This window comes from Salmo salar, chromosome ssa22 (genome assembly GCF_905237065.1).
Source record: "Salmo salar chromosome ssa22, Ssal_v3.1, whole genome shotgun sequence".
NCBI classification, from domain to species: Eukaryota; Metazoa; Chordata; class Actinopteri; order Salmoniformes; family Salmonidae; genus Salmo; species Salmo salar.
In genome coordinates, this window is record NC_059463.1 from 59,513,690 (window position 1) to 59,533,313 (window position 19,624).

At 46.1% G+C, this 19,624-nt stretch overlaps 1 protein-coding gene across 2 annotated transcripts in view; it reads right to left on the reverse strand.

Annotated features, from left to right (window-relative positions):
* Window positions 1-1,920: 1,920 nt before the first annotated feature.
* The window catches only part of iars1 (isoleucyl-tRNA synthetase 1), a 143,586-nt gene continuing 125,882 nt past the window's right edge, over window positions 1,921-19,624 (reverse strand). Inside the window, exons 29-34 of one of the 2 annotated variants that reach the window (XM_045705638.1) lie at window positions 15,077-15,253; window positions 14,556-14,676; window positions 13,452-13,577; window positions 6,928-7,074; window positions 6,383-6,534; window positions 1,921-2,592 (exon numbers count right to left, since the gene is read on the reverse strand). In XM_045705638.1, the coding sequence (XP_045561594.1) occupies window positions 2,569-2,592; window positions 6,383-6,534; window positions 6,928-7,074; window positions 13,452-13,577; window positions 14,556-14,676; window positions 15,077-15,253 (747 nt within the window). In that variant the 3' untranslated portion in view covers window positions 1,921-2,568. The remainder of the gene's footprint in view (window positions 2,593-6,382; window positions 6,535-6,927; window positions 7,075-13,451; window positions 13,578-14,555; window positions 14,677-15,076; window positions 15,254-19,624) is intronic. The other variant, XM_045705639.1, reaches the window with a different exon arrangement.

Below are 19,624 nucleotides of genomic sequence, written 5' to 3' on the forward strand. Positions count from 1 at the left end.
CTCCAGCATGACCGGTTTGGCGGGGGGTCAGTCATGGTGTGGGGTGGCATTTCTTTGGGGGGCCGCACAGCCCTCCATGTGCTCGCCAGAGGTAGCCTGACTGCCATTAGGTACCGAGATGAGATCCTCAGACCCCTTGTGAGACCATATGCTGGTGCGGTTGGCCCTGGGTTCCTCATAATGCAAGACAATGCTAGACCTCATGTGGCTGGAGTGTGTCAGCAGTTCCTGCAAGAGGAAGGCATTGATGCTATGGACTGGCCCACCCGTTCCCCAGACCTGAATCCAATTGAGCACATCAGGGACATCATGTCTCGCTCCATCCACCAACGCCACGTTGCACCACAGACTGTCCAGGAGTTGATGGATGCTTTAGTCCAGGTCTGGGAGGAGATCCCTCAGGAGACCATCCGCCACCTCATCAGGAGCATGCCCAGGCGTTGTAGGGAGGTCATACAGGCACGTGGAGGCCACACACACTACTGAGCCTCATTTTGACTTGTTTTAAGGACATTACATCAAAGTTGGATCAGCCTGTAGTGTGGTTTTCCACTTTAATTTTGAGTGTGACTCCAAATCCAGACCTCCATGGGTTGATAAATTGGATTTCCATTGATTATTTTTGTGTGATTTTGTTGTCAGCACATTCAACTATGTAAAGAAAAAAAGTATTTCATAAGATTATTTCTTTCATTCAGATCTAGGATGTGTTGTTTAAGTGTTCCCTTTATTTTTTTTGAGCAGTATATATATTAAAAACTGCAACATGTTCTCTGCACCCCATGACAAAACGTGTAGAACTGCAGGAAATAATCTTTAAACCTACAAAATGTTTTCTCCCACCAACAAGAAGTTTATGAACAGTTTGTTGTCATGAACAGTGCTTGTACCTATAGAATTAGACGTGATGCATGCAGGAGCGCGAGATGTTACCCAACGCTGGAAAGGAGACCCTCCCCGAGTGAAAAAGATTGACCTAAACCATTAATGACAAGATGGCGTCGACAGACATGGCCATTCTGTTTCCAGCTCCTAACCAACTTTACAGTATAATAATGTATTGGTGTGTTTACAAGCATTTCGCTACACCTGCAATAACATCTGCTGAAACATGTGCATAATACCAAATAAACATTTGATTCCATTTTTTGTGTCCAGGGGCAACTTCACTTTACCCACCTCCTATACTCCTATGGTTTAAAAGGAAATGGATGACCTGAAAGGTACCAGGAAAAGATGAAAACATTTTACCATAGGCAGCTGTAATACCAGATCAGTGGTACTCAGAACATAGCAGCCTATCAGTAAGATAACCTCGTTGGCTAGATGGGGGACAAGATAGAGGGCCAGAGAATTGTTTCTTCCAACCCCAGTTGAACAGTATTCAGGCCCAACACAGACAGTCAGTCACTTCTCCAAGTGTTACATAGATGTAATTTAGCAGAAACTCTTATCCAGAGAGACTTACAGGAGAAATTAAGGTTAAGTGCCTTCCTCAATGGCTCATCGGCAGATTTTGCACCTTGTCGGCTCGGATATCGGAGCCAGCGACCTTTCAGTTACTGGCCCAACGCTCTGACCGATAGGCTACCTGGCTGTTTAACTGACTCCAACCGAGTAGGCTGTTTAACTGACAGGCTACCTGCTGTATAACTGCTGAGGAATTGTATAATAAAAAGCAGAATGGCAGAAATGTATTTATAAAGTCCTTTTTACATCTAGCAGTTGTCACAAAGTGCCCTGCAGACGCCCGGCCGGTGCCCTGGTGACGCCCGGCCGGTGCCCTGCAGACGCCCGGCCGGTGCCCTGCAGACGCCCGGCCGGTGCCCTGCAGACGCCCGGCCGGTGCCCTGCAGACGCCCGGCTGTATGCTGTGGATCTGTGGTTTCTTTGCAAGAAAGGGAAAAAAACAAACATCTGTAATTTCTCCATTGTGGTTTCACTTTTATTCCTTTATTTATTTCACCAAAAATAGCACTTTCTCTTTTATTGTTGTTCTGAAACGTTTGTTTACAACAGACACTTGGGGGGAAAAAAGAAGGTAGACACTACTGAATGTTACTTCTTACCCACAGAATAATCCACTGTACTGTCTGCAAACAGAGCTGGTTCGTCAACACTATTTGGTACAGAGTAGGTTGAGGTTAACTAATAAACTCGTGTTAAAGCCCATAGGATAGTCACTGGAGATTGGACTACAGGATGAATCGGACAGTGAAAGAGTTTACGGGGGGAATACAGAGCAGCAGAAACACTTTAATATCAAAATGTTGGGTTTTCGTTGAAGTTTGAAGCTAGACGTTCTCTCTGGTTGTTTCTGAAATGGCACCCAATTCTTCTATAGTGCACTAGTTTTGCTCAGAGCGCCATTGGGACCTTGTCAACAGTAGTGCACTAGCTTTGCTCAAAGCGCCATTGGGCCCTTGTCAACAGTAGTGCACTATACAAGGAATAGGATACCATTTGGGACACAGCCTCTCTCTCTTCTTCAGCCTGGCTGTTCCCGGTCCTATGCCTCTGCAGTGGTGGGCAGAACTCCAACATACAGAGTCTTCCTGTCCAGCATCTTCACTGACCACTCTGCTGGGATTTCTGAAACACATATACAAATGATTGAAAAGTATGATGGAAAACAATCTCCTGGCAAAAGAAAGAGAGCAGCCTGTCAAAGCTCTGTCTCCACTACGTGAAACTAGATCATTTTATTTCTGAGCGGTTTGAAATCACCTATTGGAGGGCTGCTGACCACTGACTGCTCTTTCAAACTCTCTTTATGCAATGCACTTTACTCTGTTAACTTCCATTCATTGTTATGTTTTACGTTGCGTTTCTAGGCAGTGTTGTGTTTCTAGGCAGTGTTGTGTTGTGTTTCTAGGTAGTGTTGTGTTGTGTTTCTAGGCAGTGTTGTGTTGTGTTTCTAGGCAGTGTTGTGTTGTGTTTCTAGGCAGTGTTGTGTTGTGTTTCTAGGCAGTGTTGTGTTGTGTTTCTAGGCAGTGTTGTGTTGTGTTTCTAGGCAGTGTTGTGTTGTGTTTCTAGGCAGTGTTGTGTTGTGTTTCTAGGCAGTGTTGTGTTGTGTTTCTAGGCAGTGTTGTGTTGTGTTTCTAGGCAGTGTTGTGTTGTGTTTCTAGGCAGTGTTGTGTTGTGTTTCTAGGCAGTGTTGTGTTGTGTTTCTAGGCAGTGTTGTGTTGTGTTTCTAGGCTGTGTTGTGTTGTGTTTCTAGGTAGTGTTGTGTTTCTAGGTTGTGTTGTGTTTCTAGGTAGTGTTGTGTTGTGTTTCTAGGTAGTGTTGTGTTGTGTTTCTAGGTAGTGTTGTGTTTCTAGGCTGAGTTGTGTTGTGTTTCTAGGCTGTGTTGTGTTGTGTTTCTAGGCTGTGTTGTGTTGTGTTTCTAGGCTGTGTTGTGTTGTGTTTCTAGGCTGTGTTGTGTTGTGTTTCTAGGTAGTGTTGTGTTGTGTTTCTAGGTAGTGTTGTGTTGTGTTTCTAGGTAGTGTTGTGTTGTGTTTCTAGGTAGTGTTGTGTTGTGTTTCTAGGTAGTGTTGTGTTGTGTTTCTAGGTAGTGTTGTGTTGTGTTTCTAGGTAGTGTTGTGTTGTGTTTCTAGGTAGTGTTGTGTTGTGTTTCTAGGTAGTGTGGTGTTTCTAGGTTGTGTTGTGTTTCTTGGTAGAAAATACACTCCGACTTTGGAATTAAATGTTGCTCATTTACATCACATATGTTGCCTGACTACAGCTAGCTACCCATTAGTCCCATTAACATGAATGGGGGGGGGGAAAGTCCCATTAACATGAATGGGGGGGAAAAGTCCCATTAACATGAATGGGGGGGAGAAAGTCCCATTAACACGAATGGGGGGGGGGGAAAGTCCCATTAACATGAATGGAAAAAAAGGCAACATTTTATAGTTAAAAAAGTATTTTAAAAAAAATCTAAAAGTCAAAATGTAAGCACACTATTCCAGATCATTCCAAACGTTTTAAAAGTTTGAACGACGTTTCTAGCTTGAACGTGTAAGAGGAGCAGCGCGCGTGAAGAACGAGAACAAGTACGACAAAGATTTACAGTCGCGAGTTACGCTTCTCAAGTCCCACCTAATTAGGTAGGAAGACCTATGAGCCGTAAAGTCAAACCAGCCAGTCAGGCAGTCTGTCAGACACAGTAATTGGACAGAGAGGTTTCCACAGCCCAGGACTTTCTGCTTTGCTGCTGGTTCAAGGTCAACATTAAACCAAGTTTAAAAGTCAAGGATCACTGGCACAGGGTTAGCAAACTACAGAGCGGTGGCTAGCAGGCTACAGCTAAACGTGTAGAGGAGGTGGTACAGGCTACAGCTAAACGTGTAGAGGAGGTGGTAGTACAGGCTACAGTTAAACGTCTAGAGGAGGTGGTAGTACAGGCTACAGTTAAACGTGTAGAGGAGGTGGTAGTACAGGCTACAGTTAAACGTGTAGAGGAGGTGGTAGTACAGGCTACAGTTAAACGTGTAGAGGAGGTGGTAGTACAGGCTACAGTTAAACGTGTAGAGGAGGTGGTAGTACAGGCTACAGTTAAACGTGTAGAGGAGGTGGTAGTACAGGCTACAGCTAAACGTGTAGAGGAGGTGGTAGTACAGGCTACAGCTAAACGTGTAGAGGAGGTGGTAGTACAGGCTACAGCTAAACGTGTAGAGGAGGTGGTAGTACAGGCTACAGCTAAACGTGTAGAGGAGGTGGTAGTACAGGCTACAGTTAAACGTGTAGAGGAGGTGGTAGTACAGGCTACAGTTAAACGTGTAGAGGAGGTGGTAGTACAGGCTACAGTTAAACGTGTAGAGGAGGTGGTAGTACAGGCTACAGTTAAACGTGTAGAGGAGGTGGTAGTACAGGCTACAGTTAAACGTGTAGAGGAGGTGGTAGTACAGGCTACAGTTAAACGTGTAGAGGAGGTGGTAGTACAGGCTACAGCTAAACGTGTAGAGGAGGTGGTAGTACAGGCTACAGCTAAACGTGTAGAGGAGGTGGTAGTACAGGCTACAGCTAAACGTGTAGAGGAGGTGGTAGTACAGGCTACAGCTAAACGTGTAGAGAGGTGGTAGTACAGGCTACAGTTAAACGTGTAGAGGAGGTGGTAGTACAGGCTACAGTTAAACGTGTAGAGGAGGTGGTAGTACAGGCTACAGTTAAACGTGTAGAGGAGGTGGTAGTACAGGCTACAGCTAAACGTGTAGAGGAGGTGGTAGTACAGGCTACAGTTAAACGTGTAGAGGAGGTGGTAGTACAGGCTACAGTTAAACGTGTAGAGGAGGTGGTAGTACAGGCTACAGTTAAACGTGTAGAGGAGGTGGTAGTACAGGCTACAGCTAAACGTGTAGAGGAGGTGGTAGTACAGGCTACAGCTAAACGTGTAGAGGAGGTGGTAGTACAGGCTACAGCTAAACGTGTAGAGGTGGTAGTACAGGCTACAGTTAAACGTGTAGAGGAGGTGGTAGTACAGGCTACAGTTAAACGTGTAGAGGAGGTGGTAGTACAGGCTACAGCTAAACGTGTAGAGGAGGTGGTAGTACAGGCTACAGCTAAACGTGTAGAGGAGGTGGTAGTACAGGCTACAGCTAAAGGTGTAGAGGTGGTAGTACAGGCTACAGTTAAACGTGTAGAGGTGGTAGTACAGGCTACAGTTAAACGTGTAGAGGAGGTGGTAGTACAGGCTACAGTTAAACGTGTAGAGGAGGTGGTAGTACAGGCTACAGTTAAACGTGTAGAGGAGGTGGTAGTACAGGCTACAGTTAAACGTGTAGAGGAGGTGGTAGTACAGGCTACAGTTAAACGTGTAGAGGAGGTGGTAGTACAGGCTACAGTTAAACGTGTAGAGGAGGTGGTAGTACAGGCTACAGTTAAACGTGTAGAGGAGGTGGTAGTACAGGCTACAGTTAAACGTGTAGAGGAGGTGGTAGTACAGGCTACAGTTAAACGTGTAGAGGAGGTGGTAGTACAGGCTACAGTTAAACGTGTAGAGGAGGTGGTAGTACAGGCTACAGTTAAACGTGTAGAGGAGGTGATAGTACAGGCTACAGTTAAACGTGTAGAGGAGGTGGTAGTACAGGCTACAGCTAAACGTGTAGAGGAGGTGGTAGTACAGGCTACAGTAAAAAAGAGTAGTAGAGCAGTAAATGTCCTCTAGCCTGAACGTAAACACAGTTGGATTGATGTGGGTAGGTGGAAAGTAGCAGTAGCAGAAAGAACACAGCTAAAGCAGGACACAAGTACTGTTCAAGTGGAGCTTCCAAGATCCTGCTCTTGCCAAGTCAAGAGAGCGTTTTCCCAGCAACATTTCTTTGAGCAATGCTAGACCTGGCCTGTAGCCATCCGGAGACAGAACCAAAATAGGACTTCGGTCTGGTGGTGTCGTTCTTACCTTGGGTGAGCGCATCGTCCACGTGAGCTTCAGCCTACGGCCGCGGAGGCCGAACAACTTGGCCGTCTCAGACAGCAAAGCATTGTGGGTCAGGCAGTCGTGTCCGACAGGATTGACCAGCAGCAGGGTCCCCACATCTCCACTCTGACACTCTACAGAGACACAGGACATACATAGTATCAGTAGAAATCAGTAGCAGCAGGTAACCTAGCGGTTAGAGAGACAAACCAAACTAGTAACCGGAGGGTTCCCAGTTCGAATCCTGGGTCTGACGAGGCGGCAAAAAGAAAAATCTGTCAGGAAATGAGCTGGCAACCGAATATTTGATGGTATCAAATCGTAGTTGCCATTGGGCCCCAAGTCACTTGCTGGCAGGGGTTTGGTGTAAACCAGTAGGACCTTGTTCATCTCAATATACTAGTATAACATCATACATGTCTGAAGATGCATTGACATAACGAACTGAAAACTAACCTTTCAAAAAAAGTTGATTGAAATGGGAAGCAGGTGTGTAGTGGAGCGAGAGGAGGAACAGTTAAACATACCAGCAGGCTGACAGTTGACCAGTTGGAGGTTGACGAAGGGGCACAACAGAGAGTCCGAGTTGGGAGACGAGTCACTGGGACTGGAGCCTGATGTCACCGACAGGGTCTTCCCATTCAGAGACAGCAGATCACACTTACCAGTCAACTCTGGAATAACAAGAACATACAGCCCTCAGTTACTGGACAGGTCTGAAACATACTGGACAGGTCTGAAACATACTGCCCTCAGTTACTGGACAGGTCTGAATACAGCCCTCAGTTACTGGACAGGTCTGAAACATACAGCCCTCAGTTACTGGACAGGTCTGAAACATACTGGACAGGTCTGAAACATACTGCCCTCAGTTACTGGACAGGTCTGAAACATACTGGACAGGTCTGAAACATACTGCCCTCAGTTACTGGACAGGTCTGAAACATACTGCCCTCAGTTACTGGACAGGTCTGAAACATACTGGACAGGTCTGAAACATACAGCCCTCAGTTACTGGACAGGTCTGAAACATACAGCCCTCAGTTACTGGACAGGTCTGAATACAGCCCTCAGTTACTGGACAGGTCTGAATACAGCCCTCAGTTACTGGACAGGTCTGAAACATACAGCCCTCAGTTACTGGACAGGTCTGAATACAGCCCTCAGTTACTGGACAGGTCTGAAACATACAGCCCTCAGTTACTGGACAGGTCGGAAACATACAGCCCTCAGTTACTGGACAGGTCTGAAACATACAGCCCTCATTTACTGGACAGGTCTGAAACATACAGCCCTCAGTTACTGGACAGGTCTGAATACAGCCCTCAGTTACTGGACAGGTCTGAAACATACTGGACAGGTCTGAAACATACAGCCCTCAGTTACTGGACAGGTCGGAAACATACAGCCCTCAGTTACTGGACAGGTCTGAAACATACAGCCCTCATTTACTGGATAGATCTGAAACATACAGCCCTCATTTACTGGACAGGTCTGAATACAGCCCTCAGTTACTGGACAGGTCTGAAACATACTGGACAGGTCTGAAACATACAGCCCTCAGTTACTGGACAGGTCTGAAACATACTGGACAGGACTGAAACATACAGCCCTCATTTACTGGACAGGTCTGAAACATACAGCCCTCAGTTACTGGACAGGTCTGAATACAGCCCTCAGTTACTGGACAGGTCGGAAACATACAGCCCTCAGTTACTGGACAGGTCTGAATACAGCCCTCAGTTACTGGACAGGTCTGAATACAGCCCTCAGTTACTGGACAGGTCTGAAACATACAGCCCTCAGTTACTGGACAGGTCTGAAACATACAGCCCTCAGTTACTGGACAGGTCTGAAACATACAGCCCTCAGTTACTGGACAGGTCTGAAACATACAGCCCTCAGTTACTGGACAGGTCGGAAACATACAGCCCTCAGTTACTGGACAGGTCTGAATACAGCCCTCAGTTACTGGACAGGTCTGAAACATACAGCCCTCAGTTACTGGACAGGTCTGAAACATACAGCCCTCAGTTACTGGACAGGTCTGAAACATACAGCCCTCAGTTACTGGACAGGTCTGAAACATACTGGACAGGTCTGAAACATACTGGACAGGACTGAAACATACTGGACAGGACTGAAACATACAGCCCTCAGTTACTGGATAGATCTGAAACATACAGCCCTCATTTACTGGACAGGTCTGAAACATACAACACACTTCAATCTCTTGTAATAATTCACATGAGGAAAATACATTTTTTTTTTTGAGTTGTGTGAGAACTGCTCTTTAAAACACCATCTGTTCATCACTAACCTGTCCAATAAAATCAATCATTTCATGACTCCTCCAATGTTGTTTGTTGTTGTATTCCTGTGTGTGTGTGTGTGTGTGTGTATGTGTGTGTATGTGTGTGTGTGTGTGTGTGTGTGTGTGTGGGAGAAACAGCAGGTTTGTAGGGGAAACCAGGCAGGGAATGGTACAGTACTATATTGGTCCAGGGGTCCCAGGAGAGTTACATATTATGAATAGAACTAGTCTCAATCCCAGGATGATGCCTGTCATCACTGACAACCATCCAACATGCAGGCTAAGCTAGTGGCTAGTCCCCAGAACCACCCAACATGCAGGCTAAGCTAGTGGCTAGTCCCCAGAACCACCCAACATGCAGGCTAAGCTAGTGGCTAGTCCCCAGAACCACCCAACATGCAGGCTAAGCTAGTGGCTAGTCCCCAGAACCACCCAACATGCAGGCTAAGCTAGTGGCTAGTCCCCAGAACCACCCAACATGCAGGCTAAGCTAGTGGCTAGTCCCCAGAACCACCCAACATGCAGGCTAAGCTAGTGGCTAGTCCCCAGAACCACCCAACATGCAGGCTAAGCTAGTGGCTAGTCCCCAGAACCACCCAACATGCAGGCTAAGCTAGTGGCTAGTCCCCAGAACCACCCAACATGCAGGCTAAGCTAGTGGCTAGTCCCCAGAACCACCCAACATGCAGGCTAAGCTAGTGGCTAGTCCCCAGAACCACCCAACATGCAGGCTAGAGACAGAACCACCCAACATGTAGGCTAAGCTAGTCCCCAGAACCACCCAACATGTAGGCTAAGCTAGTCCCCAGAACCACCCAACATGTAGGCTAAGCTAGTCCCCAGAACCACCCAACATGTAGGCTAAGCTAGTCCCCAGAACCACCCAACATGTAGGCTAAGCTAGTCCCCAGAACCACCCAACATGTAGGCTAAGCTAGTGGCTTGTCCCCAGAACCACCCAACATGCAGGCTAAGCTAGAGACAGAACCACTAGTCCAGCTAGCTACCACCCAACATGTAGGCTAAACTAGTGGCTAGTCCCCAGAACCACCCAACATGTAGGCTAAACTAGTCCCCAGAACCACCCAACATGCAGGCTAAACTAGTGGCTAGTCCCCAGAACCACCCAACATGTAGGCTAAACTAGTCCCCAGAACCACCCAACATGCAGGCTAAGCTAGTGGCTAGTCCCCAGAACCACCCAACATGCAGGCTAAGCTAGTGGCTAGTCCCCAGAACCACCCAACATGCAGGCTAAGCTAGTGGCTAGTCCCCAGAACCACCCAACATGCAGGCTAAGCTAGTGGCTAGTCCCCAGAACCACCCAACATGTAGGCTAAGCTAGTGGCTAGTCCCCAGAACCACCCAACATGCAGGCTAAGCTAGTGGCTAGTCCCCAGAACCACCCAACATGCAGGCTAAGCTAGTGGCTAGTCCCCAGAACCACCCAACATGCAGGCTAAGCTAGTGGCTAGTCCCCAGAACCACCCAACATGCAGGCTAAGCTAGTGGCTAGTCCCCAGAACCACCCAACATGCAGGCTAAGCTAGTGGCTAGTCCCCAGAACCACCCAACATGTAGGCTAAGCTAGTGGCTAGTCCCCAGAACCACCCAACATGCAGGCTAAGCTAGTGGCTAGTCCCCAGAACCACCCAACATGTAGGCTAAGCTAGTGGCTAGTCCCCAGAACCACCCAACATGCAGGCTAAGCTAGTGGCTAGTCCCCAGAACCACCCAACATGCAGGCTAAGCTAGTGGCTAGTCCCCAGAACCACCCAACATGCAGGCTAAGCTAGTGGCTAGTCCCCAGAACCACCCAACATGCAGGCTAAGCTAGTGGCTAGTCCCCAGAACCACCCAACATGCAGGCTAAGCTAGTGGCTAGTCCCCAGAACCACCCAACATGCAGGCTAAGCTAGTGGCTAGTCCCCAGAACCACCCAACATGCAGGCTAAGCTAGTGGCTAGTCCCCAGAACCACCCAACATGCAGGCTAAGCTAGTGGCTAGTCCCCAGAACCACCCAACATGCAGGCTAAGCTAGTGGCTAGTCCCCAGAACCACCCAACATGCAGGCTAAGCTAGTGGCTAGTCCCCAGAACCACCCAACATGCAGGCTAAGCTAGTGGCTAGTCCCCAGAACCACCCAACATGCAGGCTAAGCTAGTGGCTAGTCCCCAGAACCACCCAACATGCAGGCTAAGCTAGTGGCTAGTCCCCAGAACCACCCAACATGCAGGCTAAGCTAGTGGCTAGTCCCCAGAACCACCCAACATGCAGGCTAAGCTAGTGGCTAGTCCCCAGAACCACCCAACATGCAGGCTAAGCTAGTGGCTTGTCCCCAGAACCACCGAACATGCAGGCTAAGCTAGAGACAGAACCACCCAAAATGTAGGATGGGATACTCTCCAGAACCACCCAACATGCAGGATGGGATACTCTCCAGAACCACCCAACATGCAGGCTAAGCTACTCCAGTCCAGCGAGCCATCACCCTACGCATTTTTATCATGGGGCTGAGAGTAATGTAGTAGTTTTAAAGCTAATTTCTTCCAAAGATGCACTATACAAGTCTCAAGCTGGGCTACCTCATCACGAGAGTGATTCTAAAAATCCCCCGTCAGTCTCTAGTCATAGGCAGGGAATACCGCCAAACTCTTAAGGCCGGGAGGTTGAATGGGTTAGTAAACATTTCATGATGACAATAATTCTGACGTTTCGTGGGAGTTACTGACAGACAGAACACGGTTACTGAGCTACTGTGTATTCACAAACCCTTTATTTGTTTGTTGTTGTAGGATTAAAATGGATTTAATTACATTTTTGTTCATGATCTACACAAAATACTCTGTCAACGTGGAAGAAAAAATTCAAACATTTGTAAAAAAACAATCATGAAAAATAAAACACTAATATGTCTTTATTTGATAAGTCAGTACATGTTAGAAAAGTCTTTGGCAGTGATTAAAGCTGTGAATCTTTCTGGGTAAATCTCTAAGAGCTTTCCACTCCTGGATTGTGCAAACATTTTCAAGCTCTGTCAAATTGGTTGTAAGATCATAGCTAGACAACCATTTTCAGGAATTGCCATAGATGTTCAAGCAGATTTACGTCAAAACTGTAACTCGGCCGCTCAGGAACATTCAATGTCGTCTTGGTAAACAACTCCAGTGTAGATTTGGCCTTGTGTTTTAGGTTATTGTCCTGTTGAAAGGTGAACTCATCTCCCAGTGTCTATTGGAAAGCAGACTAAACCAGATTTTCTAGGATTTTGCCTGTGCTTAGCTTTTTAATCCTGAAAAACTCCCTAGTCCTTAACGATTACAAGCATACCCATAACATGATGCAACCACTACGCTTGAAAATATGGAGAGTGATACTCAGTATTGTGTTGTATTGGATTTGCCCTAAACACAACACTTTGTATTCAGGACAAAAAGTTAAATGCTTTGCCACATTTTTTTGCAGCATTTTCTTGCCTTGTTACAAACAGGATGCATGTTTTGGAATATTTTGTATTCTGTAAAGGCTTCCTTCTTTTCACTCTGTCCTTTAGGTTATTATTGTGGAGTAACTACAATGTTGTTGATCCATCCTCAGTTTTCTCCAATCACAGCCATTAAACTCTGTTTTAAAGTCACCATTGGCCTCATGGTGAAATCTCTTCTTCCTTATTTAGGTTTGCCATAACCAAGGAGTAGAATACGTATTGATTAAAGACATTTCAGCTTTTTATTTCCTATTAATTAGTCAAATAAAATGTTAAACTCCACTGCCACATTATGGGGTATTGTGTGTAGGTCAGTGACAATATTTTTTTTTTTTGAAACGTAATCAATTTTAAATTTGGGTCGTAAAAAAAGTCAAGGGGTGTGAATACTTTCTGAAGGCATGTATATATATATATATATAGATAGATAGATAGATAGGAGGCTTGTGAGTGTCCCATCTTACTAGTGTATATAATGAGTATCACAGAACGAGTCATAATACCCCATAAAACCTAGAGGTCAAACAGGGAAATGATTCCAATCATTTTAGAAACACTTAAAAATAAGGGCTGTGTTTCTTACCCTGGTGTGACGTTTTCATAACCGTATAAATCTCTCTAGGACAAGGTGACTTTCATCAATATATTCGCCCATATTTACCTGCCAAAAATGAAAAGCTAATTAGCTGCTAACGTGGCTATCATAAAGAACTACAAATACCATGATGATCTGTACGAGACTGACGAATCGAGGCATAGGTAAGAATCTCTGGATGAACTATCTAATGTTAATTAAATGTAGTAATTAAAAAAATAAATAAATGGCTACATTTCTTTCAATGGACAATTCTGTGAACACATTTTAAATTGGCAATACTTGTGAGCAAAAGTGTCCGAGACAACGTCCAGCAGCTTGCAGGGATTTGTAGTTTTGCATGATGTCTACTTTGATGCTAATTAGCATTTTTGAATCGGAGAGTAAATAGAGCCGAAAATATATTGATAAAAGTCTCCTTGTCCTAGAGATTTACACGGTTATCAAAACAGGGTAAACCTACACGAAACACAGACCTAGTTTCTAAAATCACTTATGTGGGGAAAAAAAAACAAATGGTGGAAAAACAATTGGAAACATTTCCCTTGTTTGACCGCTAGGTTTTATGGGTAATTATGACACACACCTCCACTGTGGTGCTCTATTGACATAGGGGTTGATTTAGGATTCAAAAGTGTGATCGTGCCATCTTACCAGTCTTGCCGTTGAAAACACAGAGCTTGGTGTTGTTGAGACCAAAGAGACTGGAGCAGATCTGTCTCAGCTTAAACATGTCCAGACAGAGATCTCCTTTAGGATTCTCCAGGAGAGCCACACCCTCTGACAGAGACAGAACAAAATATTAGCATTTATTTGTTTAAACCCTAAAAGCATGAACAGGGCTTTTATTTTTTTAGTACCCTTCCCCAGATCTGTGCCTCGACACAATCCTGTCTCGGAGCTCTACGGACAATCCCTTCGACCTCATGGCTTGGTTTTTGCTCTGACATGCACTGTCAACTGTGGGTTCCTTATATAGACAGGTGTGTGCCTTTCCAAATCATGTCCAATCAATTGGATTTACCACAAGTGGACTCCAATCAAGTTGTAGAAACATCTCAAGGATGATCAATGGAAACGGGATGCACCTGAGCTCAATTTCAAGTCTCATAGCAAAGGGTCTGAATACTAATGTAAATAAGGTATCTGTTTTTTATTTTTAATACATTTGCAAACATTTCGAAAAACCTGTTTTTGCTTTGTCATTATGGGGTAGTGTGTGTAGATTGTGATGTTTTAATTTTTATTTAATTTCGATTTTAGAATAAGGCTGTAACGTAACAAAATGTGGAAAAAGTCAAGTGGTTTGAATACTTTCTGAACGCACCCTCTGTTGCCAAATTTAGTGCTTTTATCACATTTCTATTTACTATCGAGTCCACCTTTAAAGCCACGACTAGTATACAATAGATTATTTTTCATTCCTCCAAGTCCACCAATTTCAGAAGGATTAAAAAAAAAAAGGGGTTCGAAATTATACTTTAAAAAAAATACAAAAAAATGTACCTCTCTTGGTGCTTTTAGGGTGAGGATTCATCCATTATTGAATTGGAATTTCAATTTACATCCCAAATTTAATGAAATAAAATTAACCCCTTGCTATACTGTGTTCCATTACACACCAATACTGACAATTTAGATAAACAAACACAGAATTGTGTTCCAATCCAATTGAGCCCTGGGGTGCCTCCAATAGTGGGACCACGACCAAAGGTAATGTAAAAAGCTCAGTCAATCTAATTATAAGTCTAAATATACCTTGTTCCTTGTTGTTGAGTTTGAGTTGGAGGTTGATGTAGGCACAGGCTGGTCCAGTCAGAGGAGCTCGAGAAGCGGCTGCTCCCTTCACTATGGTCAGGTCCAGGTCCGAACCCTTCAACTATATTACAGTACCAACCACAGAATAAACATTAGGAAAACCGACAGTCCCGTGTGGCTCAGTTGGTAGAGCATGGTGTTTGCAACGCCAGGGTTGTGGGTTCGATTCCCACGGGGGACCAGTATGGAGAAGAAAAAAAAATGTATGAAATGTATGCATTCACTACTGTAAGTCGCTCTGGATAAGAGCGTCTGATAAATGACTAAAATGTAGACATGTAAAATGTAGATACAACCACAGAGGGAGAAACATGAAAACCATTCATATTTAGAAACAGGAGTTTTTAAATTACATTAATATATATATATTAGTTTGTTGCTTTAACCCAACCCACATGGAGGGATTGAAAGCACTTTATGTTCTGTCTCATAATGTGGTGTTTAATGTCAACCCAACCAACCTGTGTTTTCTCCTGCACGATGACGCTTGAGCCCTTGGGGACGGGGTAGGTCTTGAGTGGTGCTTTGGTGGTTGCCAGGATGAAGTCCGTGTGGGCTTGGATCACATTATCCAGGTAATCACCTGCAGGCTCACAGCTGTAGTACACTGTGATCTCATCAGACGGCACCAGGTGACCCTGTAGACAGGTAAATACACAGACAGGGTAAAGGGTTGGATCAAAACAGGGCCTCGGACCTGGATCACACTGTCCAGGTAATCACCTGCCGGGCTCATAGCTGTAGTACACTGCAGGATCAGGGTCAATTCCATTTCAATTCAGGAAGTGCACTGAATTATGTCAATTATCTTCCAAGCTTTTCAATGGGGAAAATGTTGAATTTGGTTTACTTTCTGAATTGAAATGGAATGGAGCCCAACCTTGGTATACTGTGATCTCATCTGAGGGCACCAGGTGTTACCCAAGAAAGGTAAGAAAGGTCTGCATCTATTGGATTACTGAATCACCTTGTCGTTCAGGTAAAAATGAATATACTGCTCGTTCACAGCTGTAGCACACTGTGATCTCATCAGACGGAACTAAAGTGACCTTCATTTGATCTTATTGATGGGTGGTACATTTATTTAAGATACTCTTTGAAGAGGTAGGGTTTCAGGTGGTTTTTTTGGAAGATGGACAGGGACTCTGCTGTCCTAGCTTCAGGGGGGAGATGGACAGGGACTCTGCTGTCCTAGCTTCAGGGGGGAGATGGACAGGGACTCTGCTGTCCTAGCTTCAGGGGGGAAGATGGACAGGGACTCTGCTGTCCTAGCTTCAGGGGGAAGATGGACAGGGACTCTGCTGTCCTAGCTTCAGGGGGGAAGATGGACAGGGACTCTGCTGTCCTAGCTTCAGGGGGGAAGATGGACAGGGACTCTGCTGTCCTAGCTTCAGGGGGAAGATGGACAGGGACGCTGCTGTCCTAGCTTCAGGGGGGAAGATGGACAGGGACTCTGCTGTCCTAGCTTCAGGGGGCAGATGGACAGGGTCTCTGCTGTCCTAGCTTCAGGAGGAAGATGGACAGGGATTCTGCTGTCCTAGCTTCAGGGGGAAGATGGACAGGGTCTCTGCTGTCCTAGCTTCAGGGGGAAGATGGACAGGGACTCTGCTGTCCTAGCTTCAGGGGGGAAGATGGACAGGGACTCTGCTGTCCTAGCTTCAGGGGGGAAGATGGGCAGGGACTCTGCTGTCCTAGCTTCAGGGGGGAGATGGACAGGGACTCTGCTGTCCTAGCTTCAGGGGGGAAGATGGACAGGGACTCTGCTGTCCTAGCTTCAGGGGGAAGATGGACAGGGACTCTGCTGTCCTAGCTTCAGGGGGAAGATGGACAGGGACTCTGCTGTTCTAGCTTCAGGGGGAAGATGGACAGGGACTCTGCTGTCCTAGCTTCAGGAGAAAGATGGACAGGGACTCTGCTGTCCTAGCTTCAGGAGAAAGATGGACAGGGTCTCTGCTGTCCTAGCTTCAGGGGGGAAGATGGACAGGGACTCTGCTGTCCTAGCTTCAGGGGGGAAGATGGACAGGGACTCTGCTGGCCTAGCTTCAGGGGGAAGATGGACAGGGACGCTGCTGTCCTAGCTTCAGGGGGAAGATGGACAGGGACTCTGCTGTCCTAGCTTCAGGGGGAAGATGGACAGGGACTCTGCTGTCCTAGCTTCAGGGGGAAGATGGACAGGGACTCTGCTGTCCTAGCTTCAGGGGGAAGATGGACAGGGACTCTGCTGTCCTAGCTTCAGGGGGAAGATGGACAGGGTCTCTGCTGTCCTAGCTTCAGGGGGGAAGATGGACAGGGACTCTGCTGTCCTAGCTTCAGGGGGGGCAGATGGACAGGGACTCTGCTGCCCTAGCTTCAGGGGGGGCAGATGGACAGGGACTCTGCTGTCCTAGCTTCAGGGGGGGCAGATGGACAGGGCCTCTGCTGTCCTAGCTTCAGGGGGGCAGATGGACAGGGACTCTGCTGGCCTAGCTTCAGGGGGGAAGATGGACAGGGACTCTGCTGTCCTAGCTTCAGGGGGAAGATGGACAGGGACTCTGCTGTCCTAGCTTCAGGGGTGGGAAGATGGACAGGGTCTCTGCTGTCCTAGCTTCAGGGGAAAGATGGACAGGGACTCTGCTGCCCTAGCTTCAGGGGGGGAGATGGACAGGGACTCTGCTGCCCTAGCTTCAGGGGGGAAGATGGACAGGGACTCTGCTGGCCTAGCTTCAGGGGGGGCAGATGGACAGGGACTCTGCTGTCCTAGCTTCAGGGGGGGAAGATGGACAGGGACTCTGCTGTCCTAGCTTCAGGGGAAAGCTGGTTCCACCATTGGGGGTGTCAGGACAGAGAAGAGCTCGGACTGGGCTGAGAAGGAACTGCCCTCTCATAGGGGTGAAAGGGCCAAGAAACCAGAGGTGGCAGAACAGAGTTGGAGTGTAGGGTTTGAGCATAGCCTGAATGTAGGGAGAGTATTTTGTGGTATTTTATTAGGGATCCCCATTAGCTGTTTCTAAAGGAGCAGCTACTCTTCCTGGGCTCTACACAAAACACAAAACACGACACATAATACAGAACATTAATAGACAAGAATAGCTCACTGGACAGAACTACATAAAAACATTTAAAAGGCACACGTAGGCTACATGAATACACACAAAAAAACTATCTAGGTCACATGGGAGAGAGGTGTTGTGCTGTGAGGTGTTGTGCTGCGAGGTGTTGTGCTGCGAGGTGTTGTGCTGCGACGAGGTGTTGTGCTGCGAGGTGTTGTGCTGCGAGGTGTTGTGCTGTGAGGTGTTGTGCCGTGAGGTGTTGTGCTGTGAGGTGTTGTGCTGTGAGGTGTTGTGCTGTAAGGTGTTGTGCTGTGAGGTGTTGTGCTGTGAGGTGTTGCTTTATCTGTTATTTAAACCAGGTTTGCTGTTTATTTCAGCAATCAGAGATGGAAGGAAGTTCCATGCAATAAGGGCTCTATATAATGCTGTACGCTTTCTTGAATTTGTTCTGGATTTGGGGACTATGAAAAGGCCCCTGGTGGCATGTCTGGTGGGATAAGTGTGTGTGTCAGAGTTGCGTGTATGTTGACTATGCAAACAATTTGGGATTTCCAACACATTAATGTTTCTTATAAAAAGAAGAAGTGATGCAGTCAGTCTCTCCTCAACTCTTAACCAAGAGAGACTGGTAGCATAGTATTTATATCAGCCCTCTGATTACAATGAAGAGCAAGACGTGATGCTCTGTTCTGGGTCAGCTGCAGCTTAACTAGGTCTTTCCTTGCAGCACTGGACCACACGACTGGACCACAATCAAGACTCGACAAAACTAGAGCCTGCAGAACTTGCTTTTTGGAGTGTGGTGTCAAAAGCAAAGCATCTCTTTATTACGTCTTTACAACCATTGAATCTATATGTTTTGACCATGACAGTTTACAATCTAAGGTAACAACAAGTAATTTAGTCTCCTCAACTTGTTCAACAGCCACACCATTCATTATCAGATTCAGCTGAGGTCTAGAACTTAAGGAATGATTTGTACCAAATACAATGCTCTTAGTTTTTGAGATGTTCAGGACCAGTTTATTGCTGGCCACCCATTCCAAAACAGACGGCAACTTTTTGTTAAAGGTTTCAGTGACTTCATTAGCTGTGGTTGCTGATGCGTATATGGTTGAATCATCAACATACATGGACACACATGCTTTGTTTAACGCCAGTGGCAGGTCATTGGTAAAAATAGAAAAGAGTAGAGGGCCTAGAGAGCTGCCCTGCGGTACACCACACTTTACATTGTTAACAATAAAGAAGCTTTCATTAAAGAAAACCCTTTGAGTTCTATTAGATAGATAGCTCTGAATCCACGATATGACAGAGGTTTTCCTCAACAACAAGTTAATGTCAATAATAATCAAAGGCTGCACTGAAATCTAACAGTACAGCTCCCACAATCATCTTATTATCAATTTCTTTCAACCAATCATCAGTCATTTGTGTCAGTGCAGAACACTGACACAAATGGGGCAGTTGCTCTTGATGTTCTGTAGGTAAGCACCATGGTCTTGTTGTGGATGCAAGCTTCAACTGGAAGCCAGTGGAGTTTGTGGAAGAGGAGGGGTGACGTGGGAGAACAACGGGGATAGTTGAAAACCAAGCGGACTGTAACATTCTGGATAAGTTGCAGGGGGGGGGGGGTTTGATGGCACAAGCGCGCAGCCCAGCCAACAGCGAGTTGCAGCAGGGAGGACATCCCAGCTCCAAGATGAACCAGGGTTACCGCTCAATGCAAGCCGTTTTGGATCTACGGTGTCCACAAATCGATGTATAAGCGAATATGTCAGTCGTAAACCAATACCAGAACCACACAGGGGACTTTAACATGTAAGAGAACACATTGATCTCTCCTTAATCTACAGAGGCCCAATTACAGGCTGGCTTCAAGGGTAGGAAATACATATAGAGCTTCAGTAACTTACATCAGAGAGGAAAGATTTTTTTGTTGCCTTTTGGGTATTTTCAGGCAGTGAACCGCAGAGGCTA